Source organism: Hyla sarda, chromosome 3, assembly GCF_029499605.1.
Source record: "Hyla sarda isolate aHylSar1 chromosome 3, aHylSar1.hap1, whole genome shotgun sequence".
Taxonomy (NCBI): domain Eukaryota; kingdom Metazoa; phylum Chordata; class Amphibia; order Anura; family Hylidae; genus Hyla; species Hyla sarda.
Window position 1 is genome coordinate 54,977,888 of NC_079191.1, and position 26,583 is coordinate 55,004,470.

At 41.0% G+C, this 26,583-nt stretch overlaps 1 protein-coding gene across 3 annotated transcripts in view; it reads right to left on the minus strand.

The window, feature by feature from the left end:
* NBAS (NBAS subunit of NRZ tethering complex) overlaps positions 1-26,583 on the minus strand; it is a 701,350-nt gene that overhangs the window by 414,594 nt on the left and 260,173 nt on the right. For all 3 annotated transcript variants that reach the window (XM_056564221.1, XM_056564220.1, XM_056564222.1), the window contains one exon: positions 7,792-8,021. In XM_056564221.1, the coding sequence (XP_056420196.1) occupies positions 7,792-8,021 (230 nt within the window). The remainder of the gene's footprint in view (positions 1-7,791; positions 8,022-26,583) is intronic.

Sequence of the window (26,583 nt, forward strand, 5' to 3'; positions counted from 1 at the left end):
CACGCCCCGCCCCCTTCAATGCAAATCTATGGGAGGGGGCGTGACGGCTGTCACGCCCTTTCCCAAAGACTTTCATTGAGGGGCGGGACGTGATGTCACACGGGGGAGGAGTCAAAGCCTCCAGCGTTTTCGGAAGCCGCAACAGGTGGGTTCTGCAGCCGAGATCCCAGGGGTCCCCAGCGGCAGGACCCCCGCGATCTGACATCTTATCCCCTATCGAAAGGATAGGGGATAAGATGTCTAGAGGCGGAGTACCCCTTTAAGCAGTGTTTCCAAACCAGGGTGCCTCCAACTGTTGCAAACCTGCAACTCCCAGCATGCCCGGACAGCCAAAGGTTAAGTCAAACACATTTTTATCACATAAATAATTTATACAGCATACAAAAAGAGGTCTAAAACTACAAAACAATGAAACTGCAAACATATAAAAACAAAAAAGAATTCAAGCAAAAAAAAGTGAACAGCACTCAATTATCGCTTGACGCAATATAAAAGTACCAGACAATCTACTACCTGAGGATAGAGAAAAAGGAATTAGAGGTGTAATTTTCACTAAATATAGGGACCGTGTAATGTGTCAGACTTTCTCCATCAGGAAGTAGATCCACAGACACAACAAACAAGTGCTGGAAACTTGTTACAAAGTAAAGTTTAAACTAGAAAATCCACTTATTTCATGACAAGAAAAACAATTCTTACATATAGATGTGATGTGGCCAGACAATGGTGGCATCAGGCTCGGAATTATAAAACGTACCCGTATATACTGTATTATAAGGAATGGAAGGTGAAAATCAGATTTTTTTTAATTAATTTTTTTTAAAACATAAAGCTTTTCCCGCATGAGATAATTGATAATAAAGCTGTCTCTCAATTAACACCTAATTAAGCTCCATTAATGAATCCCATAGTTGTCATTAATGGAATGAAATGTGTAATAATGTGTGTGTTCACATGCTAGAATTCCATCAATTTATTCCATACTTGTAGAAACACCAATTAAGTTTGCAAGTTAAAAATAAGCAATAATTAAAGAGAATAATTACAAATATTATTATTACTTGACCGCTATGAAAACCAGGATGGGTTAGCTTCTGTGCAGACACGGTACAAGGATCATATCAGCATTGTGGGGTATCGTTCTAGTGACCGCGACATATATGTTAGATGGGGAACGTACAAGCAAGGTCACTGCAAGCGATAGCGATTTTAGAATTATGCTTCACGGACCTCGCGGTTACAACCCGGGCGACTCAGGTCCCTGGCATTTGCCTACATGTATAATGCATTAACACATTTCGCTAGTGCCAAGCACCATTCTAGGTTCTCCGTAAATGAATGCAGGTTTGATTTTCTCCTTGACAAAGGAGGACAAACGAAAAATCAATTGTTATCAACACCCTGTCATGACCAATTACATCAAGCAGAAAAGGAGGCCTCACAAGACTGAAAGCGGCTGCCTTTTCTATAAATACCTATTTTCGGGAGAACAATATTATAATGATATCGTAAGCTTGAGAAGGAGTAAAAAGCCGAGAGATAAGTGTTGTAGAAGATTATTTATTTAAGAAGGAGGCCCGTCATTTATGTGGCAACTCAATCTTAAAATCTTCTGATTCCAGAGCAGACTGGGATGTAGAACATTAAAGAAGATGTCCAGTGCTAAGCAATTCATTCCCTAATGGCAGGACAGGGGATAAATGTCTGATTGCACGGGGGTCCGAATGCTGGGACCCCCTGCGATCTTCCGTACGGGGTTCCGGCTCTGCGGCTGTGTGTGCTCCTGTGGAGAGGAGATAAATTGCTTAGCACTGGACATCTTCCAACCATGTACTGAATCTACGATGGCAACCTCTCCAAAACATTCATCTAGACCAGATTTTCTGTTAGATTTTAAATCTTATCTAGAACACTCTTCGGCTTTTGCATTTCGGGTACATAACCATTCTCTCTCTCCTTGAGAATAGCCTCACTGTCTCTGTAATTACTACAATAGTGTACTATAAATTAATTCTGCAACAGAGTGCCAGCCTGTTCCATCTATTGTACTTTCACCAGCATTATATCATAGCACAGTAGTAAGGAGTAGGTCATGTGATTGGCCAGACAAGTAAGGCAAAGGAAGAAACTGTGTGTGTGTGCCACTGGAACACAGGCTAGCTCTGGTGCAATCCACTGATATGGAGAGTATAAGAAATAGCTGTGCTCCAGAGAGGACTCCGGTATTAAAGGGGTACTCTGAATGCTGGAGCCGGCGCCGGGAGCTCGTGACATCATAATCCTGCCCCATCATTATGTCACACCCCGCCCCCTCAATGCAAGTCTATGGGAGGGGGCGTGACGGCAGTCACGCACCCTCCCATAGACTTGCATTGAGGGGGCGGTGCTTCACGTCATGAGGGCAGGGATATGACGGCACAAGCTTCCTGTGCTGGCTCCAGCATTCGGAACAGTTTGTTCCAAATGCTGAGCAGCGGAGTACCCCTTTAAAGTCACCTTGTCATGACACTGAATGGTTAATCTTACAAAGCCATGCAGGTTTCTCAAAATTATTTTTAAACAAACATTTTTAAACAGGTATGCTTTAAGAAGAATGGTACTCTAATAAAAAGAAAAAAGAAAAAAAAGAGAGAGAGAGAATGATCTAATTTGGGCAGGTCCCATTGTCAATGGCAGAGCTATAGGTAGAGCAATAGTAGCTGTCACACCAAGGCACTGGTGCCTGATGGCTCACACAGGCCCCTTTGTGGTATAAGAAAACATCAGTAGTATAAATGGCACATATTAGGTGTGGGCATATTTTACACTAGGGCCCATGAGCTTTGAGTTTATGTCCTTGCCCAAATTTGGTGAATGCGCTAATCATAGATACGGGTCTGAGAGGGGAGTGGCCTGACCTGTGAACAGAGTGGTCGCATGTTGGAGTAGCTCCCGCTCTGAGCCCGTGATTTCAGCCTCCTGCTTATTCTCCTGTACCCCTACTTACCTCCACCTCGCTCCGGACTATGGTTAGAACCGGCACAGGGACCACTCCACTACTGAAAGGCTCCGAGACTTTGTGCAGGACGCCAGCCAAGATGGCACCCGTGGCCCTGTGGAAGAGGGAGAGCCTGGTGATCATGCTGGGGCCTCCGGGGCACATGCACTGCCGGTGCAGGGACCTGCTCCGGACCTCACGCTGAAGCAGATTACGGCTCAGCTCCTCAATGCCATAACATCATGCCAGACTACTCTGGTCGGTAAGATGGAGGACGTTAAAGGGGTACTCTGCCCCTAGACTTCTTATCCCCTATGCAAAGGATAGGGGATAAGATGTCAGATCGCCGGGGTCCCACTGCTGGGGACCCCCGGGATCAACCATGCAGCACCCACCTGTAGCGGCTTCCGGAACCGCTGGTCCATCTCGACCACGGGGACGCAAGACCGTGACATCGCGACTCCACCCCTGTGTGAAGTCACACCCCGCCCTTCAATGCAAGTCTATGGGAGGGGGCGTGTCAGATTTTTGGACTGCCGGAGCGTGCAGAGGGTCAGACTCCTGTGGCATTTGTGGAACGATGGTTCTGGGATTTATTCCCTAACGCGCCACTGTCAGTGGCTTTCACTGTGGAAAGAGCCCACCGGGTCCCTACCCGGGCTCCTCCCCCTGGAGCACCCCCAAGACCACTTCTGGCCCGGATTCTTAATTGTATAGATACGGGTCTGATACATATTGGACAGACAGGTTTTTTTTTTATCAGTTTACTCTTTAAAAGCCATCATTACCACAGCTTTCCTCAAAGAGTTCTAAGTATAAAGAAATCACAATCCACTGTAACAATGAGAAATACCTGCAGGAAGACTGGCTTAAAAACCTACATTATTTAACTGAAGAAACTCCGATTCTGTTTGAGGTTTTGACCCGATTCAAAATAAATTAAATCACTGGTAAAGCACAAATAACAGAGATTCGGCTTATTAAAACTTAGCCAATACAATAAAACTTTTCTAGTTTTAAACTGTGAAATTGTGTTATTGCTGTACTCAGCTAAGCGCTGGTAAAATATTCCATTAAAACTGCGGAATGCCTCAATACACAGTAAAAAAAACAAAGAGCGGCTGCTCAGAGCAGGTCACATAGATCCACCTAAGTTATTTAATTAGAGAGAATGTCTGCAAGTTTTCTCTGTGAGACAAAAACTCATTTTGGAAAGACTGCTACGGTATTAAGTCAATAGACACATGATTGTTCTAAGCAGTATGGATCGGGCTAATGTGTTTAGAGTTCATGGCGCTGGGAAAGATTTATTAATATGATACAAATACAATAAATCCTCTGTATTTAAAGGGGGCCTAACAGAAAAAAAGGTATAAAACAAGGCATGTCCAGCTGCTGAAACACCCTAAACAATCGGCTGTTCTAGGTGGCAGGAGATGTGACAAGATCAAATAAATATGTGACCATCTAATACAGTGGTCTCCAATCTGTGGACCTCCAGATGTTGCAAAACTACAATTCCAAGCATGCCCGGACAGCCGTTGGCTGTCCGGGCATGCTGGGAGTTGTAGTTTTGCAACATCTGGAGGTCCGCAGGTTGAAGACCACTGATCTAATATATGGTTGTTCTAGGTTTGCCAAAGAGGACCTGAGAGTCCAGATTACAATACTCAGAGGCTAAAAGCTTTTCTTTATACACTCTACTGGTAAAACCTGTTTGTTTCAACAACTTTTTGGGGGGGATGAGTGGATACTAATTCTTTTTTTTTGTTTTTTTTCCAAAGGGGTACTCCGGCGCTTAGATATCTTATCCCCTATCCAAAGGATAGGGGATAAGATGCCTGATCGTGGGGGTCCCGCCGCTGGGGACCCCCATGATCTTGCACACAGCACCCCAGTTAAAATCGGTCCCCAGAACGTGTTCACTCCGGGTCTGATTACCGGCGACCATGGGGCCGGTGGCATGTGACGTCACGCCTCCGCCCCCGTGTGACATCATGCTCCGCCCCTAAATGCAAGCCTATGGGAGGGGGCGTGACAGCTGTCACGCCCCCTCCCATAGGCTTGCATTGAGGGGCGGAGCGTAATGTCACACGGGGGCGGAGGCGTGACGTCACATGCCGCCTGCCCCGTGGTCGCCGGTAATCAGACCGGGAGCGAACACGCTCCGGGGACTGATTTTAACTGGGGTGCAAGGTCATGGGGGTCCCCAGCGGCAGGACCCCCGCGATCAGACATCTTATCCCCTATCCTTTGGATAGGGGAAAAGCTGTCTAAGCGCCAGAGTAACCCTTTAAATTAAAGGAGTTATTCAGCATTAGAAGCTACTTTATTCCAAAAACAGTGCAATTATTGTCCTCAGTTTGACAAAAGAAAAAAGACTAGCGACTGGGCACTGCAGGCAAGGAAGGTAAGTGGATATAGCCAACACAGGTGTCTATATGGCGGTGTGGGTGGGATGAAAGGTGAAGCAGGGTACAGCTCACATATAGCAATTGCAGTAATCTTCAAATGTGCAGAAAAGAAGAAAAATTGGAGCATTCACCTGTTTGACTTGAAGTGGTTTATTTCAGTAAATTCTGATCCAACATCCTGACACCCCTAGACCAACTGTGCCGTCGTCCAGGTGAATAGCTCCTGCCGCTCCAGCTCTGTTTGGTCTAGGGGTGTCGGGATGTTGGGTCAGAATTTAATGAAATAAACCACTTCAAGAAAGTCAAACAGGTGTGTGCTCCAATTTTTCTTCTTTTCTACACATTGTCCTCAGTTTGCATGTAGTATTGCAACTCTGTTCATTGAAGAAAATAGTACTATTTAAAAAGTCTGGAACCAAAAGACAGAGGGGGAGATTTATCAAAACCTGTCCAGAGGAAAAGTTGCTGAGTTGCCCATAGCAACCAATCAGATTGTTTCTTAAATTTTTGAAAAGGCCTCTGAAAAATGAAATAAGCGATCTGATTGGTTGCTATGGGCAACTCAGCAACTTTTCCTCTGGACAGATTTTGATAAATCTCCCCCAGAAACTTCTACACAACAGTACACAATTGACCATCCAATGCAAACCACGGGCCAAAAATAAGGAAACTCCCCAAAATTCACTGATATGTGTGGGTGATTCCACATACTACACAAAGAAGTGCCCTATTTTTCTTTTTTTATTACAATTGAAGTGAAGGGCGCACAGTTGTAATACCATGCGCAAGGATAGGAGTTGAGATAATTTGGGAAAAAATATCTGATATCTGTCCCAGAGGAGAGCACAGTTATCCAGTGCCGAGGCCTATACTATAGATGTGTGTCTTGCCAGACGTAATCAGTGACTAAAATGAGGCAAGTTGAGATGCTATATAATATAGTTGGGTATTGGGAATAACCATTGCCCCACTATTTAAGATATTTTGTATCCATCACCAGGCCAATTTGCCCCCCCCCCCTTCCACTCTGCCATACAAAATACATCAATAAATAATCAATGGAGCTTGCTGACTAAAAAAGTATTTTTGGTAGAAATATAATTTTTACAATATTGACTTGGTCTCCAATCGACAGGGGCAGCTGTGTCCAGTAGTGTGTCTTGTTACATACATATTTACTGAGTAGTACAATGTGCAAAGTTAAGTAGCCCAGTATATCTCTACTGATCTCAACTCAAGTACCTAGGAGGACTACATATTTGTTTTAGCTAAGCCGCTCGCTAAGAAATTCTGTTCTGGGAAAGGAACCAAGGGGCATAAAAAGTGGCTTAAGATGCCCCATACACTTTATACTAAAGTCAACTCAACTCAGTTCTATGATGGCCTCCCAACTCTCTCCCACTCGGTCGAGAGTAACTTCAGACATTTTGGATTTTTGTTCTGGATTTTTGTGTCCCCACAGACTACATAAGAACTTTTAGCCATGCCCCTCCCTATGTGTAGGGAGGTCAGAGGAGAACGGACATTTTGCCGACAGTTAATAAAAATGTAAGGCTACCTTAAAGGGGTATTCTGGCTTTAGGCATCTTATCCCCTATCCTTTGGAGCCCCCTAGTGACATCACACCACGCCCCCTCCATTCATGTCTATGGGAGGGTGCGTGATGGCCATCACGCCCCCTCCCTTTGATATGAATGGAGCAGCGTGGCAAGACACAACTAGGGGGCGTGGCTATGATATCACAGAATGCCAGGGGCTGCACAGAGATCGCAGGGGTCCCTAGCAGCGGGATCACTACAACCATACATCTTATCCCCTATCCTTTGGATAGGGAATAAGATGTATAACGCCGGAATACTCCTTCAAGACTAGTTTACATTAAAATGTAAAGATTTCTCAAACTCTTTAATCAAGTCCAACGCCCTTTGTAGAGGGGCCATTATCCAGACTATGTCAGGCCACGATATGAGACTCCACTGGCGGTGTCACCAAACTGCATATAGTAGGGGGGACTATGGTAATGGCCACAGTCCAAGAAGCCAGAATTTATTTTATTTAAGTGTATAAAGGTTTTGGACTACATCTGAACAAGTCTAGGAGATGGAGCTTGTAAACTTGTTTAGAGAAGGCTTTAATAAAATTCATGGTTGCTCGGTAGTGAATGTGGTATCATGTGACTGGACAGTCAGTTAGTAAATTATATAGAATTACCTGGATGTGGATTTAACAGCTAATGGATTTTAAAGGATAGTTACTTTGACTAAGATACACAGCTGAAATTACAGTGTAAATTGTATGAAGACAAAAGATTTTAGCATAGTGCCGAATATAATTGTATGACTAAAACATAAAAAAAAAGCATGTTTGTGACAAAATCCCTTTAAAAAGCTCCAAGCATACCTTGCCAGATCCATACAGTTGTCTGTGAGGGTGGCGGATGAATTAAAGTATTCTCTGCTGGCAGCCAGCACCAGCTCCACGCTCTTCTCATAGTTGACCCTGTACTGTGGCTTGCCTTTCGAGCTGATGCTTACGGGAAGGTCTACAGAGGTTGAGTTACAATGCATCATGTGCCCGGCCAGTTGGATATTCTCATGGCGACCCGAACATAGCAAACTCTCAGCAAATATCTGAAATACAAAAAGCAATAGGTGAAGATTAACATATATCATAAGCAATACAAGGAACAAATATTTTCTATTGGATACTTAGGTTTTTCCTTCCAGCTGGAGTTATTTCAGCACTACCCATATTAATGTAGTGATTATAGTTTTATTCCTATGGAGGTGGTTTAAAGGGGTAGCTGCCACGCCCCCTTCCACAGACTTGCATTGAGGGGGCATGGCCGTGACGTCACAACTCCCGCAGCAGGCTCTGAACTCTGAGGCAGTGAAGTACCCCTTTAATTCACCTAATGAGACCAAGCAAATTACCTGGCTAGACTGCAGCAACCAGAAGACTAAACTGCTGAGACTCATAAGTGGGAAGTGGGTTGGTGTCAGTTCATACTACATGCTTTTGTGATGCTTTTTTTATACTTAAAGTGTGTTTTTTAGAGAAATATTGCCATGAAGTGACCGTGATTTGACCTTATTGGTATTTTGAGGTATTTTGTTAAGATCCTAAGTCTTTAGGCTTCACGTAAATTCATACTGTATTTTTACTGCATTTTGGCTGGTACTGCTTCAATTTTACATAACAGCTGTAAAAATTTTATTTTGTGATTTGCATAATTGCAGTAAAACAGCACCTTTTTGCTGTGATTTTGGGAGTTTCTATGAGTTATACAAGTGATCACATAACCAAGTTACAGTAGTAAAACACATGGATGCAGCTGTGCTAGAATCAAACAAATGGCACTCTACGATTAGTGTTGGCAAGTGGGCATGATATGGGGGGGGGAAAAAAACTGGAGTGTTTCTTTAAATGTCTATGATGAGAATAATAAATCATGACTTGCACTCCTTCTGTCTACAGCACACTAGGTCACATTATTTTGCTTAAACTATTACTTAAACCAGAAAAAACAAAGACAAGTCTTCACTTTCCATGGGTCTCCAAGCCCCCCCCCCCCCCCCCAAACTTATCTGGGGTCTCTACACCCAGTCCTTACGCCTATACCAATTTATAAAATAGGTTTCCTTTCGATCCAAATGTTGGTTTTTAATGGTCAAGTATAACCGGAAACCTATCATCAGATTTTACCATACATAATAATCACATGGAGGGGGTGTGATTCCAGCCGGAGAAGACAGGACTAGGTCCGTTTAGCTCATCGCCAGGGGGACTACTTACGGGGCGGGGGGACACTTGGACATGTCACAATTTAAGAAGCAAAGCAAACCCTTTAAAAAGTATAGCTCATCCGATGGACCATTTACATTTTGTTTAGAATATTTATAGAACTTCTACAACACAATGCATTTAGCTTGTGTTTTTATGACATTTTCTGGTTCGCACAACTCGCCCACCATGTAAGAAATTATGTTGGTGGAAGACTGCGGGGAGGGGTGTAAACAAATAGAGTAAAACCCTCTAATGGAAAAATAGGTGAGGGGGAGATATATCTGAAAGCAAATATGATAGTTTCTTCTGCTGGGCAATGAGGTAGCACTAACGTTGTAGAAAAAAATGGAAATAGATGGAAACTGCGCTTAAATTCATTTTTCATTCCGAGGCATCAGCGTCTAAACATGATATTATTTTAAACTCATCTAGAGCGAGATGGGACTCTCATTCATTGTATCAGGCACGGAGACATTGATATATAGGCGCTTCTACTGGAAATGCTGCTGCTGTTTATATCAAGTGTAGCTGTGGTTTACAAACACATTTACCCATATCAGATTGAATATGTATGGGCCCCGCTCTGTTTTGTAAAGTTCTATCTTGTATAATGTATGATGGATGCTGGTGTCGCAGCACCTCTGGGGTACGTCCTTGGCGCAATGCTCTTTGCCCTGTAGCTGCTCTTGAAGCAAACTGATGAGCTTGTCTGGTCTTATAAGGCACCAAATACTAATAGCTTTCAACAGAGCCCTTGTTTCAAATCCTCCTTATGTTGCCGCAAATGGTCACCGTTGCATAAATCTATGGTACAAGCAAATCTAAGAAACTTTGTAATGCATTTTATTAGAGAAAAAAGGTGTTTTTTTTTTATAATCAGGACCCTTTCTTGCCCCTCTCTCCTAAACTTTTTCACTCAAAAAAACAGCTCAATTCTATTTTGCATTTACAAGATGGACTAGCAGCTCACTGAGGGATCAGGTTACATTCTGTGCAGACACGTCTATGGAGAGGGAAGAGCAGAGAGAAGTGATATGTATGGTGTAATTAATAGAGCAGTATTTTCTAACCAGCGTGCCTTCAGCTGTTGCAAAACTACAACTCCCAGCATGCCCGGACAGCCTTTGGCTGTCCGGGCATGCCGGGAGTTGCAGTATTGCAACAGCTGGAAACATGCTGGTTGTGTTACACTGAATTAAAGAGTGGGGGTCTCTTCACAAGAACCCGAGAAAATTTAGCAACTTTACACATGCTCAGTGTTAGTACTGACAGCTGAAAATGTGAATAAAACATTTGCATAGAGATTGGTAAAGGCTTGGATTTACTTACATCAAAAGTAATAGTATCTTCTGCCCTTGCACGAAATGACAGAAAAGTGGTACCATCTGTGCGCCTACACCATTTACAGCAAGGAAGAAGTATTTGTGCCTATCTTATTTAAAGTGATAGAAAGAGACAGTATGTGCTATTGGTGCATACATTACATACTATTAGTACTTCCATTACGTGGAGAGATGAGGCAGGCAGTGCTATCTGTACCTACATCATTACATGAAGAGTCAGGAAGGCAGTGCTATCTGAACCTACATCATTACATGAAGAGTCAGGAAGGCAGTGCTATCTGTACCTACATCATTACATGAAGAGTCAGGAAGGCAGTGCTATCTGTACCTACATCATTACATGAAGAGTCAGGCAGGCAGTGCTATCTGTACCTACATCATTACATGAAGAGTCAGGCAGGCAGTGCTATCTGTACCTACATCATTACATGAAGAGTTAGGGAGGCAGTGCTATCTGTACCTACATCATTACATGAAGAGTCAGGCAGGCAGTGCTATCTGTACCTACATCATTACATGAAGAGTCAGGCAGGCAGTGCTATCTGTACCTACATCATTACATGAAGAGTCAGGAAGGCAGTGCTATCTGAACCTACATCATTACATGAAGAGTTAGGGAGGCAGTGCTATCTGTACCTACATCATTACATGAAGAGTCAGGCAGGCAGTGCTATCTGTACCTACATCATTACATGAAGAGTCAGGAAGGCAGTGCTATCTGTACCTACATCATTACATGAAGAGTCAGGCAGGCAGTGCTATCTGTACCTACATCATTACATGAAGAGTCAGGCAGGCAGTGCTATCTGTACCTACATCATTACATGAAGAGTCAGGAAGGCAGTGCTATCTGAACCTACATCATTACATGAAGAGTCAGGGAGGCAGTGCTATCTGTACCTACATCATTACATGAAGAGTCAGGCAGGCAGTGCTATCTGTACCTATATCATTACATGCAGTGGCTGTGATATCTGTACCTACATCATATACATGGTGAAACTGGAAGGCAGTACTATCTGTAGCTACATCATTACTTGAAGAGACATGTTGGCAGTACTATCTGTATTATAGCAGTACATGTAGAGACAAAAAGGCAGTGCTATCTGTACCTATATCATGATATAAATAAAGATGTAAAAAGTACAATTTGTACTTACATAATGACTTGAAGAGGCAGTGCTATCTGTACCTACATTATTTAAATGGAGAAACAGCAAGGCAGTACTATCTTTACCTACCTCTTGACATGGAAAAAACAGGGAAGCTGGATCTATCTATATACATATGTTCCAATTTTCTCATGGTAATTTTTTTGTACATTATTATGGGGGCTGCCATCTGGCCTCAACTGTTTTAAACAGGATTCCCATGCTTTAAAGCAAGGCCCATAGATACAGGCAACAATAGACAAACTGTCCCATTGACTTGATTGGAAAAGGTTATTGGCCATGCTCTGTGGCCTTTGCATTCTACAAAAAGGTGACGGCTGATCTGTGAGCAACAGCTATTGTGTGCACCTCTGTTATCTATATACTGGTGTCATATGTCATGGTACTCAGGTCTGTGATCATAAGGATGACAATGCTTGGAAGTGATCTGTACAGAACAGGAAGTCTCAGCTTAGTTTTTTAGTTTTAGGCTTTGTGGTCAGAATAGAAAGTTTAAGATTTTAGGATGTTTAAAGATAGTTGGTAAAATGAATAATTAGAAGAAGAAAAAAAAAAAAAAACAACACCAAAAATTATTATAAAATATGTTTAAAAAGAAAACTTGATTTAAACAAAGATCATTTTTTGATGACACATTCCCTTTAATTAAAAAATCTTTAAAAAAAATATTTAATAACTTACACAAATAAATAACTAAGTATGGCTCCCACAAGGCGTACATCACATTTACTACAGTACTGCATCCTATCTGCATAATTTCCTTTCTTCATTGACATCCATACAATATTGAATGTAGATTCGTACCAGCAGACATATTTTCACACATTAATTCCCACTGCTGTCAATTAGAGGAGGCAGAAACAATTACACAGCGTCTCTCCTCTAATAGACTGCTTGTCACATGACAGGTATGAATATCACAAATCTGTCACTGTATCATAAGGAAAGAATCTCTGCCTGTTTTTTACACAAGTCAAAACCTGGAGAATATTCTTTTGAGTCTATTTGAAAACCAGAAAAAAAAAAATGAACACCTTCGTATAAGTAAAAAAAAATAAAAATAAAAATAAAAATAATCACCTTGGCCCATGTACTACAGGTAACAGCAGTACAAATACAATGAGGCAGAGCTAAATTGTCTATCAATTCATCATGGCAGGTGTAATCCTAAAGGGGTACTCTGGTGGAAATTATTATTATTTTTTTTTTTAATCAACTGGTGCCAGAAAGTTAAACAGATTTGTAAATAACTTCTATTTAAAAATCTTAATCCTGCCGGTACTTATCAGCTTCTGTATTCTTTTTGAATTTCCTTTCTGTCTGACCACAGTGCAGACACCTCTGTTCATTTTAGGAACATTTTAGGAACTGTCCAGAGTAGGAGCAAATCCCCATAGCAAACCTATCCTGCTCTGGACAGTTCCTAAAATGGACAGAGGTGTCAGCAGAGAGCCCTGTGGTCAGACAGAAAAATTTAAAAAGAAAAGAACTTCCTGGAGCATACAGCAGCTGATAAATACTGGAAGGATTACGATTTTTTAATAGAAGTTATTTACAAATCTGTTTTTAAGTTTCTGGAGCCAGATGATTTAAAAATATTTTTTTCCATCGGAGTACCCTTTCAACAATGATGTCCTACTGTTGGGATATTCAAAAAGAAGCAACTTATCCAATTGTATTGTGCACATGAATTTACATGAACTGTTAGGTGTTAGGTCCAGTATGAGACAGTTCATCCAAGGAAGAACAACCAGTCAGCACCTAACAGGATCATGGGTGCCCAAGGCTCGATGTGTGTGGGGAGTGGGAGCCCATATGGTCCAATCCCACAGAGAAGCTATTCTAGAACAAATAAAAAATAAAAATAAAATACTGGCTATGATAGAAAGGTGTCTAGGACATCATAGCTTGCTGTGCTTTAAACATTAAAGGGGTATTCCAGGAAAAAAAAAAATTATATATATATATATATATATATATATATATATATATATATATATATATCTCAACTGGCTCCAGAAAGTTAAACAGATTTGTAAATTACTTCTATTAAAAAATCTTAATCCTTTCAATAATTATCAGCTGCTGAAGTGGAGTTGTTGTTTTCTGTCTGGCAAACAGTGCTCTCTGCTGACATCTCTGCTTGTCTCAGGAACTACACAGAGTAGAAGAGGTTTGCTATGGGGATTTGGTTCTAAACTGGGCGTTTCCCGAGACACGTGTCATCAGAGAGCACTTAGACAGAAAAGAACCACTCAACTTCAGCAGCTCATAAGTACTGAAAGGATTAAGATTCTTCAATAGAAGTAATTTACAAATCTGTTTAACTTTCTGGAGCCAGTTGATATATATAAAAAAAGTTTTTCCCTGGATAACCCCTTTAATATTTTTTTTTGCCACCTATTGTCTCATTTTATACATCTCCAGTATCTTTAGGTATCTTTTAGGCTGAGCAGTGAACATTTATACCCATGAATACAGAATAAAGGATTATTTTAAAATAAATCCTTAATTTCATTGCACTGACATACCGGATTGTGAAGCTTTGCAGCAGATGCCACCTTCGAGCACCTCCTAATCCACCCGATTGTCACATAAGCTGTGGAAACGACATGATTCCTCTCTTCTGCATCAGAGGAAAGGGATGTTGTGTTCTAAAGCAGCACTTGCCCCTAGCTATTATAACAGTAACACTATAGACCGTGATAGCTGTGGTCAATGTCCACTTTGATCATCGTTTTAATACCGTATATAATATATATTATATGCACACACATATACTGTACACAATTCTATACTAATTTTATATCCATTTTTTTTTTCTTAATGAGAATCAGATGCCCTATGTAGCCATAAAGTTAAATTAGAAATTTTTTTTTTGCGTTATCCATTTCACCTCTGTCCTTGCTTATGTGTCTGGCTCTGATGGCCTATTTCTATATTACTCTAAATATATAGCAACTTTATTTGAAAATGTAAAAATAAATAATCAACACCCCCACCCCCCTGCACACTTGCGAATTGAACATGACCCAGAATGGTATAAATTACAAGGTTACATTATAGCACCATATGTTTGAATATGCCGATGCCCCTTTGCGCCATATTTTTACCCCTCTAGTTATAATACTTTGTCTGCCATGTGCAGCTGCTTAGTGAGTCCTGACATTTTGCTGCCTTAGAAACTGAACTGAGAAAGTCCATGCGTAAAGTTCCAGCCGACCAGAATTCCCTTTTTTTAATTAATACTTTTTTTTTAATTTCATTTCAAACATGTATAAACATTTACATTCCAAAATGTATTATCATAAATATAAATACCCCCCCCCCCCCCTCCAATTATCCCTTCCCATATTCCCACATTGTATTCTCCTTTTGGGCGGAAGGGTCTCAGGGGGTCACAAGAATTCATTGACATTTTTAACACATACCCACTCTATCACTTTCCATCATACCCCACTTAATTTCTATTTTGCGTCTCATGTCCCCCAATTCCCAGCCCCCTCACAATACCATGAACTCCTCCAAGTACGAATAAGCCCCCCCCCCCCCTCCCTCCCCCATTTCCAAGAAAGGAAAAGAAAAGAAAAAGAAAAAAAAAGAAAGGAAACAAAAATATACCAATATTCCTCTCTCTCTCCTCTCTATTCCACATCTTCTAACACCAACCCTTACCCCTTCTTTCTATTCTTCTATATCTGGTACATTTGGGGCCAACCATCTCCTAATTATGAAAAGTCTGGCATAGAAGAGCATCGCTAGTGGCCTTCTTCTCTCCCTTCTGGGTTGATTTACCTTACTATCATCACCCACAAGTAATAGCGTTATATTGTCTTCTAATTTGTATTTTATTTTTCCCCTCTCTTGTTTTTAAAATAATTTTTCTCCAATATTCCTGAATCCTCTCGCATTCCCTTATGTGCAGGAAACCCACATTTTCAGAACTACATCTTGAACACTTCTCTTCCCAATCTTAAATAAAAATTTTGGTGTATAATAAATTCTACAGACAATATTCCATTGAATCAATTGGTAATCTGCACTTCGGGAGGATAATTTTATATTCCTAAATATGTTTGCCCAGTTACACTCTTTGTCCCCACCTATCTCTATCTACCAATAATGGAAACATTTATGTTTCAGGTTCCCCTCTTTATTTTTACTTATTATACCGTATATTTTCGCCATAACCCTTCTTACTATTTCACCTTCTTTTATGTTCTTAATTATTTCTGTTCTTTAAACTATCTGCGCATTACCTTCTCTGAGTGATCCCATGAAAGCAGTTATCAAACTCTCAAAATCCAACCACATCCCTTTTACCAACTTAAATTCTTCCTTTACCTCACACCAGCTCTTCATCTTCTCCCTCTTCCACACATCTTTCATTTGTTTGCATCCACAGCTTAGACAACCTATTTGATTCTAATTTGGCTACTTCCTTCAAATTTGCGTTATAGCAGATCGGCGCCGTATTTAGCACACCCCTAACCTTTATTTCCTCTTTAAATCTTTCCCATGTCTTACAGATCCCTCCAACCATAATATTCTTTTTCCATTCTCTTTTAGTTGCCCCGACTCTAGAACCTGTAATATATTTTCATAATTCCCCTTTGTTTTCCATAAGATGTACTTAAAAATGCCAAATTTCCTCCACTCCACTAAGTATTGGGGAACTGTATTCCTCCTTTCTCTCTCTCTCTCTTGGCAGAGATAGTCTATTTTTATCCGTGTTCTTTTCCTCCCCCATATAAGAGCGTTAAACATGGCTATTATTTTACAAAAAACTCCCCTCTCACACCACACTGGGGATGCCCCAAACACATACATGGTTGTAAGATGACTGATTTAATAATAGTTATCCTGTCAGCTCGATTACCAATGCAAATAACAGGGGGGAGAGGGGGCATCCCTGTCTGGTTCCACGGGACAATTCAAAACCCTCTGACCCGTTTCCCTCAATGTTAATTTTGGCCTCCGCTCCCACGTTTAACAATTTAATTAAGTCTATATACTCCTTATTAAATCCATATTTCTCTAGCAACCCCCAGAGGAAGTCCAACTCCACCCTGTCAAATGAATTACTGGCATTTAGTGACAGGATGGAGTGGGCTCCCTCACTCCCCTTAACAAGTTGGATATTTGTTAGTGCACTGTAGATGTTGTGCTTGGTCATCCTACCTGGCATGAAGCCACATTGATCTTCATGAACTAATTCACCTATTATGTTTTGCAGTCTTACTGCTAGGGTTTTAGCCAGTATTTTTGCATCTGTGTTCAAGAGTGATATCGGCCTATATGATTCCCTTTCCGTTTTATTTTTATTTGGTTTCAGTAATAAAATTATTTCTGCCTTTCTCATAGATTTGGGGAGCTTTCCTTCCCCTAGTGAGTTATTTATTATTCTGAGTAGTGCTCGTACCAAAACTTTCCTAAATGTTCTGTATATTTTAAAGGGGAACCCGTCTCCCCCAGGAGACATGTTCCCTTTAATCACATATAGTAACACCTCCAACTCATCCAGAGTTATAGGATTACCAAGTTTTTCTACGCATCACTCTGATACCTCGGGTAATTCTATAGCTTCCAGATATTTTGTAATCTCCTCTTTCGTTCGCGTTACTTTGGAGGTGTATAACTTTTTAAAACAATGTGCAAATTCATCCTTTATATCATTGGGTTCCCTACAAATCTTCCCTTTCCTACTCTTTATTTCTGAAATATAAGACTTACTCTGTTGATTTTGTATAATATTCATCAGTCTCATATTTGGTTTTCCTGATTCCAAAATCCTTTGTTGTCCTAAAAATTCTAACTTTTTTTTGCTTTTTTCCCTTAAAAAGAGTAGCTCCCAACATCTATTTTTTATGTCCCTACCTATTGCTAATCTATCCCTAAACCCCTCCCTGCCTTTTAAAAAAATATTTCTACCTTACAAATGGCTCATCTTCTGCTCGTATATGTACCTCTGCCGGAATCAGACTTCTCCAGCAGGCGCGACGTCACTGACACCTGCTGGGCGCCAACTTCCGCCCTCACCTCATCTATGCTGTGCTCCTATCTGGAGCACGCATAGGTGAGCGGCCTATAGCACAGCAGGCTGCTCCGGGGTCTCCTCCCTGTTTAACAGTGTAGTGTTATTTAGGGAGGAGGCATATAGGAGCATAGCCCACCTGCCGTGCTCACTGCCGAAACCCGGGACCGAAACAAAGCATCAGTGCAGCCCTGAGATTCAGTGCCGCGCTGCCTCCAGACTGTACATGCCGGGGGCAGGCAGTCGTGACGTCACGGCAGACTGCAGCCGGCCACTAGGAGGGAGACCCCCTAGTGGCCGGTTTTCAAATGTAAAATAGATTATTTTAATAAAAAATAAATGAATCTATATTAGAGATATACTAGAAGATATAAAAAAAAAAAAAAAAAAAAAAAAAGTTGGCGACAGTGCCATTTTAAGTATGCATTCAATCTATCCTGCTTATCCCTCCAGCTCTTCTGGTTTTCCATATTAGATGGGTCCAGTATATGACTTTTTTCCGCTTTTCTCCCCTCTGACATTAAGTCATGTTCCTTTTTTTTTATTATTCTTTTTCTTCGAGATGTCCCACATCAATTCTCTTCTCAAGAAGGATTTAGCCATGTCCCAGACTATTTGGTCCGATGATGTATCCCAATTAATACGAAAGAACTCTTCTAAATGCTCCTCTATAACCTTAATATCAATTAACTCCAACCAGTATGGATACATTTTTTTCATCCCATTACACAACAGATGTGTCAGTGTTGATGGCCATTTCCAGGGGTGTATGATCTGATATCCGACGTGTCAGATATCTAATTTTGTTTGTTTATTTTTAAATCCTTCTTTATTACCCAGGCATAGATCTATCCGTGATAAAGTTTGGCACGTTTTGTTCCAGCAGGAATATATCCTTTTCCAGGGTTTTTTATTCTCCACATATCAATTAATCCTACCTCTTGACAAAATTTTGCTAATGGTGAGCCCCTATTTTCCCCTGTATTGTTATTAACCCTAAGTCTATCTTGTTTCTCCTCCATGACACAGTTCAAATCCCCTTGTATAAAAATAGGGCAGTCATTTTTCTCTCACACAGTATTCGAGTATCATTTCCAAGGCTCTGGATAAGTATGGTGGTGGTATGTACACAAAAGCAATTATACAAATGAATCCATCTAAATTTCCATGTAAAACTACAAATCTGTCATTACTAGCTATAAATTTCCCATATAATTCCCATTTCACGTTTCTGTGAATTAATACTGACACTACTCTAGAGTGTGATGTGAACACGAGTGATAACAGCGCGACCACCAATTTCTCTTTAATACATGTGTTGTCTCTTATTAAATGTGTTTCTAGTAATCCCACTACCCCTGGCAAATGATTTTTAATAACCCCCATAATAGCTAATCTCCCGACCCCCTAATATTCCATGTGTGTATGTGTGTAGTCATCCAGTTCCCTTCGATCATGAATACCCCGATTCCTGCGCATTTAATATTATTTTCATGTACTTTACCACCAAGTCACTGTTTGTGAAGATGTATTGATTCCATTGAATCCCAATAAAAGAGGGAGAAGTAGAGGGAGAGAGAAAAAAAAAACTGAACCCAAAAACCAAAAGTCCCCATCCCCCCCCCCACAATTCCCCAGTTTGACTTGCCCCAAAAGCTGACAAGCCTCTAGCCTAGCATGTTTCCTGACCTTTTTGCCCCTTATCTAACTAATCATAATATTTTTAACCTCTTAAGGACGCAGGGCGTACCTGTACGAACTGCGCCCGGTCCTGGTGGCTGACAGCCGGGACTCTGGGCTAATAGCATGTGGCACGATTGTTGTGCCGCGCGCTACTATCCCTTTAGACTCAGCGATCAAAGTTGATCCCCACGTCTAAAATTAAAGTAAAAGCTTACCAGCAGCTCAGTTGGGCTGATCAGGACCATCATGGTAAATTGCGATGTCCCAATCAGCTAGAACATGAGTGGAGGTCCCCTCACCTGCCTCCGTCGTGTCCGATCTGCGATTGATTGCTCCAAGCCTGAAATCCAGGCTTGGTGAATCGACCGCTGATTACACTGATCTTTGCCATGTTAATGCATGGCAGTGATCTGTGTATGAGATCGGTATGTGCAGTGAAATAGCCGCTGCAAAAAAAAAAAAAGCGTAAAAAGTTAATAAAGATTATTTAAAGGGGTACTCCGGTGCTTAAACATTTTATCCCCTATCCAAAGGATAGGGGATAAGATGCCTGATCGCGGGAGACCTGCCGCTGGGGACCCCGGGATCATGCATGCGGCACCCCGTTTGTAATCCGTGCCCGGAGCGTGTTCGCTCCGGGTCTGATTATGGTCGACCGCAGAGCGCCGGTAATCAGTCCCGAAGCGAACACGCTCCGGGCACTGATTACTAACGGGGTGCCACGTGCATGATCCCGGGGGTCCCCAGCGGTGGGACTCCCGTGATCAGGCATTTTCTCCCCTATCCTTTGGAGTACCCTACCGGAGTACCCCTTTAACACCTTCCCTAATAAAAGTAAGAATCACCCCCCTTTTCCCATTTAAAAAAACAAAACTGTGTAAATAAACATATGTGGTATCGCCGCGTGTGGAAATGTCCGAATTATAAAAATATATTGTTAATTAAACAGCACAGTTAATGGCGTACACACAACAAAATTCCAAAGTCCAAAATAGTGCATTTTTGGTCACTTTTTATATCATGAAAAAATGTATACAAAAAGCGATTAAAAGTACGATCAACAAAAAAAAATAGTACAGATAAAAACTTCAGATCATGGCGCAAAAAAATTTGCCCACATAACGGCCCATACGTGGAAAAATTAAAAAAGTTATAGGGATCAGAAGATGACAATTTTAAACGTATACATTTTCCTGCATGTAGTTATGATTTGTTTTAGAAGTAATACAAAATCAAACCTATACAAGTAGGATATCATTTTAACCATATGGACCTACAGAATAAAGAGAAGGTGTCATTTTTACAGAAAAATGCACTGCGCAGAAACGGAAGCTCCCAAAAGTTATAAACTTTTGTTGCACACTGAATTTTTTTCCTGCTTCGCCGTGGATATTTTGGTAAAATGACTAATGTCACTGCAAAGAAGAATTGGTGGCACAAAAAATTATCCATAATATGACATTTTAGGTGCAAAATTGAAAAGTGTTATGATTTTTAGAAGGGGATGAGGAAAAAATGAAAAATGCAAAAATGAAAACACCCCTTAAGGGGTTAAGACCTTGTTTATCCATCCACTCTGTTGCTTCTATTGCGTTACTGAAAAAGATTGTCTTATTATTAATGATCCGCAATCTTGCTGGGAACAGAAGTGAAAATTGTATCCCATTTTGATATAACCTTTTTTAACTGTCTTGAATAAAACCCCTTTGTTTTTGTGTCTCTTGCATAATCCGGAAAGAGCATCATCCTGTTGTTTTCATACATAATATCCTTTTTCCCCCGCATTACTTGCATAATAGTGTCTCGATCCTTTGCATTTCGTAATTTGAAAATGATTGCTCTCGGATGACTACCTGGTGGAAGAGGTTGGCTGAGTACCCTATGTGCTCTTTCTATGTGGAAAAATGGTGAGAGATTTTTTTCCTCATATGTGGATGGAATCCATTTCTGTAAAAACCCTTCCATATCTTTGCCCTCCACTCCTTCCGGTAATTCTATTATTCTTAAATTGTTCCTTCTAGAGCGGTCTTCTAAATCTATTGCTTTTTGACTCAGAACATTATTTTTTTCAACTTGAGCTTTAACAATATGCATCTCATCCTCCACTGATGAGATTCTCTGCTCCATTTCCAAGCATCTCTCACTAATATTTTTTAGATAATCTCTTTTCATTGTTATATCCCCTCCTATGACTCAAACCTGACCTGCCAGGGAATCTATAGAATGGTTACATTTATTTATTGCTTCTAATATGGTTTCCAAAGTAGCTATGGAGATTTCTTTACCTGCCTCTCTGTCAGCCTCTATTATCGTTTCTTCAATTATTTGACCTTGCCCTCCGGTTTTAGACACTGCTCCCGGTGAAGCGAAGAATTTATCCATCTTCACTGTGTTTTTATCTTTGACCGGGCTGGTCGATTTTCTTGCCCTAGGGCCCATGTTGCCTTAAATTCTACTTTGCTGCCATGGACACTCTATACCATTTTCGGCATAGTCTGCCCTTTCAGCAAGATACCAAAATTTTGTATTCTACGTCTCAACCCTCTAACCCGTACCAAAGAGCCAGTTACCACTTGAGTACTTATCACCAAATTACTAATTCACCAGTTACTATGGAATATGTCAATAAGATGTACCAATACCCAGATAACTATTTTGATATAACATTTGGTGCATCAGCTACCAGTTTTATAACCGGTCCCAAATGCCAGTTACCTATTACTTAATCAATAAGAGATACCATACAATGGTTACCTCTTAATTGGTCTATGCAGTAAATGGGCCCCCCCAGTATCTTTCACTCTTCCCACAAGCAAATAGATTAAGCTATTAATTACTGAAAAAAAACTGTGCACCGAATCCCCCATCACGACATGTTATGGATCAGTCACAAATTATTCGTTATTGTCAGAAACCCACCAATTGACTGGCAAGGGGTGCAGCACAATTGCAGATAGAGATAAACTTCCGTCTGACACCACCAGTCAATCAATTAATGCATTTTTCAAGATTTACCCTGTACCAAACATTAATGGATGCATCCATGGTATATACCAATATGCAGTTAGCTGGTTAGTCCAAAATTGACTCCACCGGTCTCAGTTCCTCAGTCCACGTAGGATGCAAGTTACCTTCCAGTTAGTAACACGACGAGTAAATAACCATAATTACCCATCCAACACCCAATGGGCGTCATAGCAGTTTTCACCACAAGAAATGACATTTATACACCACGGGTGAGTACTTCAGACTATTTTGTTGTATATCACTTTCAGCCTATGAACAATGTGTTATGTGGATTACCCATTTATCATGGATCAGATTAATTACAATTGTTATTTCAATGCTTATTGATCTATAAGATAAGCTCTTGTAATTAACGAGGGGCATAACACTTCTTTAGTCAATTCCTGAAAAGATGCCATATATTTATTATTCTTTTTCAGTGGGGGACTAGCTCTGAGATGGCTTTTACCAGTCACTAATTCATTGATAATTATCATTGGATTGAGTCCTTTATCAGTTCATCAGTTAGAGAGAGAGTTATCCTTAATCCTCTACCAGGTGGTAAAGAAAGTCCAACAACCTTAACAATGGATTAGTCTATAATAATAAGTGCGACTTTCTTTAACCAATAAGTGATCTGTATCTACAGTGGGACAGTTCAGATAGTTAGCTGATATGCCAGGAGACTGCTAGGGCTGCAATGTAAAAATCAGAGCGGTCTCAACCGTTTGCTGCTTCCCCCCTCGCCTTTTGTTATCCTCTTGTTCCTCCAACTTAATGGCCTCTTTCTTTTGCCCAGTGTCAGGCACCTCTCAGCTCTGCGCCATCTCCAGTCCTCCTGCTCTCAGCTCCAGCGCATTCCCTTGCCCGCGTGCTTGGGTTCATGTGTGGCAGCACACTCCCCCTTCCTCTCGCGAGGCTCTGGCAGGAGCCGTTCAACCACCTGGGAAACCAATTCACCATATGGCTGAGGTCACATGCTGGGGTCACGTGTGGCAACACGCCTTCCGTTCTCTCCAGCGGTTCCAACAGGAGTCCCCCGCCACCTTCGGTAAGACACTGCCTCCGCACAGCTGCACGGGCAAGGGGGGCAAAAACAGCTGCAGCCCGCTTCTCTGTCCTGCCCGGCTTTCAGCTCCCCTGCCTCTGCTCTCCCACCATCAAAGTAACGCCAGCATCTAGGGTCTTTGGTTTGGGCTTAGCCACAAGGCATCAACGCCAGGAGGAGGAGCTATCTTCCACTCCCTCCCATCATGCACTTCCTCCATTTTGTACATTTTTGGCCATCACTTAGGAGGTGTTAACTGCATACACGCTTATGCAGCTAGAACTTGTGTGTATGCAGTAAATTCCTAACCTCCCCCTAGTGGTGGCTGCAGGTAGCTAGAATTTTATCATGTTTTAAAGAGTTTGAAGACTTTTGGATCTAAACATTAAGTAGTGTTTATAAGAGGTTATTCAGTCTATAAAAACAAGTGAATGGGTAATTCTCCATCTCCTTGCTATTGCTACTAAAAATACAGCACAGGAAAGGGCAAACCAAGTAAATATTGAAGAGGCTGCCCAACAAGTGACAGTGCAAGGAGCTGTACCCCTGCTATCTAATATTGATAACCTATCAATTTTTATAGGCTGGATAACCCCCCTTAAACAATGAGATGTGTTTTTCTATTCCTAGATAACCCCTTTAAATCTAGCACAGTGATGGCTTGTATCTACACTGATGGTAGTCTGGGGCAGTGAAGGGTTCCATTAAAAATTCCTGGTGGCCTAGGGCAGTAAACTTATTGGTCAGTGATGGCCCAACAGTAATGGACTCAGTGCTAGGAATACTACTGAATACTGTCACAGAACCCCTGTAACACCACAGATTATTAGAGACATTTCTACAATGTTTATTAACGAAATATCCCATTGAACAAGCTTTGTCAAATAAAATGGCTGCTTCTGTGTTTAAGCCAGACAGGTGCTCTTGAACTCCATACAAAATAGCAGCAATTGTTCATAATACTGTATTTTTTTTTTTTTGTCAAAAAGACTACTACACAATACCCCAATCTATTCCTTAGAATATCAAACTATTCTGGAACCAAGATTAAATATGAAGCGTAGGTCTTTGATTCTGAAATCCAAGGGAGGTCTGGAATATTTTCATATTTTCAGACTTTTTTCTTCCCTTTCCTCCATTTAAAATTAGTTGTATTTTATTACTGCAGAAAATTGACACATTTTAGGTCTTTGTTGAAACTCCCTCATGCCATTTCAGAAAGATTCCTACGTAGCTTTTATAATTTGCTTTCAAAGCTTCTCCCGGGAGAAGAGGAGATTGGCAGTCGTATCCAACTAAATCGGTAAACTGTAATAAAAAGCTTCAAATAATTTTCAACTTTTAACAGATGTCAAGCTTTCTAAGTAAATTATGCCACTCGCGGGCTTGTTCGGGCTTTATGCGCTCAATTGATTAAAGTGAACATGCAAATAAACAGCGTGCATCTATGCAAATTCAATTCAGTCTTAAAATCCACATTTTACAAATAGCTTGGGATGGTTATTCTCTGGCTTTGAACATCAAGCGTTGATGTACTGTATTAAGCGAATAGTGCAGGGCTTGTGATGTGATCACAGGCAGGGTATGTTACAGCCACACATTACTGCTGTCCTTCCGCTCTGTGATGACAGCAAGACATGGGAACAGTGCAGTGATACAAGGTACAATTTACTAAAGCAATCTGAGCCTATTCTACAAATACTGCTTAGAAATAGATTTCTAACAGCATAATGCCATTGGAAACCGGGAGGTTATATATTTTGGCGTCGGATATATTTGAATACCATCATTAAGCTTTGTATTTAATAAAAGGAGCAAATACTAAAAGTAAAAGGTAGAAAAAAAATACATTCAAGCTTTGCCCCTTTCATGGTTAACCACAACTTCTCACAATGAGCAATGCCCCCTGCCAAGTGAAGCAAAAAAATTGTCTACAAAACATAATAATAAACATAGTACCGGGAATTTTACTGTGACAGAATTATGCAGTATTTGCAATAGTATATCTTCCTCTTTGTGCGTAATGAATTTATATATAATAAAAAGTAAGTGGCTGCAGGATCCTAAGAAACATACCTGTCTCGCACCATTTGAATAATCAAAAAGGAACTATATCAAACGTCTGACACGGATGCTGCTATAAGAAATGATATTACATGATGTTGGCTTTTGTGAAATGCTTATGTCTCCAATATTGTACTTAATTGTATCTAATAGGTTGTAAACCTTATCCGTCGTCTCCATTAAGTGACAGAATACTCAGAGCGCCTACGGGTAAAAACAGTGTCATACGCTTTTTCAGTGAGACAACCAGATGGCAGATCGTGGAAGTCATGTCCTCTCAGGATAGCTTGTACCAAAATGAGATCAGAGGAAACCACACGGTGTGAAGTAGACAAAAAAAATCCCTCCTCCGCTGACACTGGTGTTTGCACAGTACAGACCCGTCAAACTACAAGCTCAACCTGTCAAGATGTTCAGCTCATTAAAGTTGACCGCTCACCAATTATGTCCTATGGCTTAAGTAGCCGGCATATAGATGGCTCTGGAACCATTTGTCTAGGAGTGTGTTATCTCCAAGTTATTCATTTTCCAGACATGTGCAATCTGCTTTACATAATGACTTTTAAGACGCTTTGCTGATGACACCGGGCAGGAGAGCAGCCGAGGAACTCCTCAGGTGATGGATGCCTACTATACTCATAGACTATATATCCTAAAATAAGGCTGGGTGACACATATTGCTATCATACAACCAATGAGAAAGTCAGAGACAATATCTTCTTCTGCCCAGCAAATGATTTTCGTACTTAGCAAGAATTACCAGTGGTTAAACACACTCAAAAGTTGCTCTAATTTGCTGAATAATTATCCCAGTTTAAGTTTCATGACTAGGTGGTACACCTCTTAAAGCGAATGTATCACATGCATGAGGTGGAACTGTGTACTTATCCTGTACATGTGTTCTCAATGTGTATCACAGTACATGCCCCGTGAGTCTACGAGTGATTCAGAACTTGACTCACTGCACTTGTGTCGTAATAGCTAGAGACATTTTCTCCCTGCCTCTACTGTGCATACACGGTACAACATGGCTGCGCAAGCACGGTACAACTACAC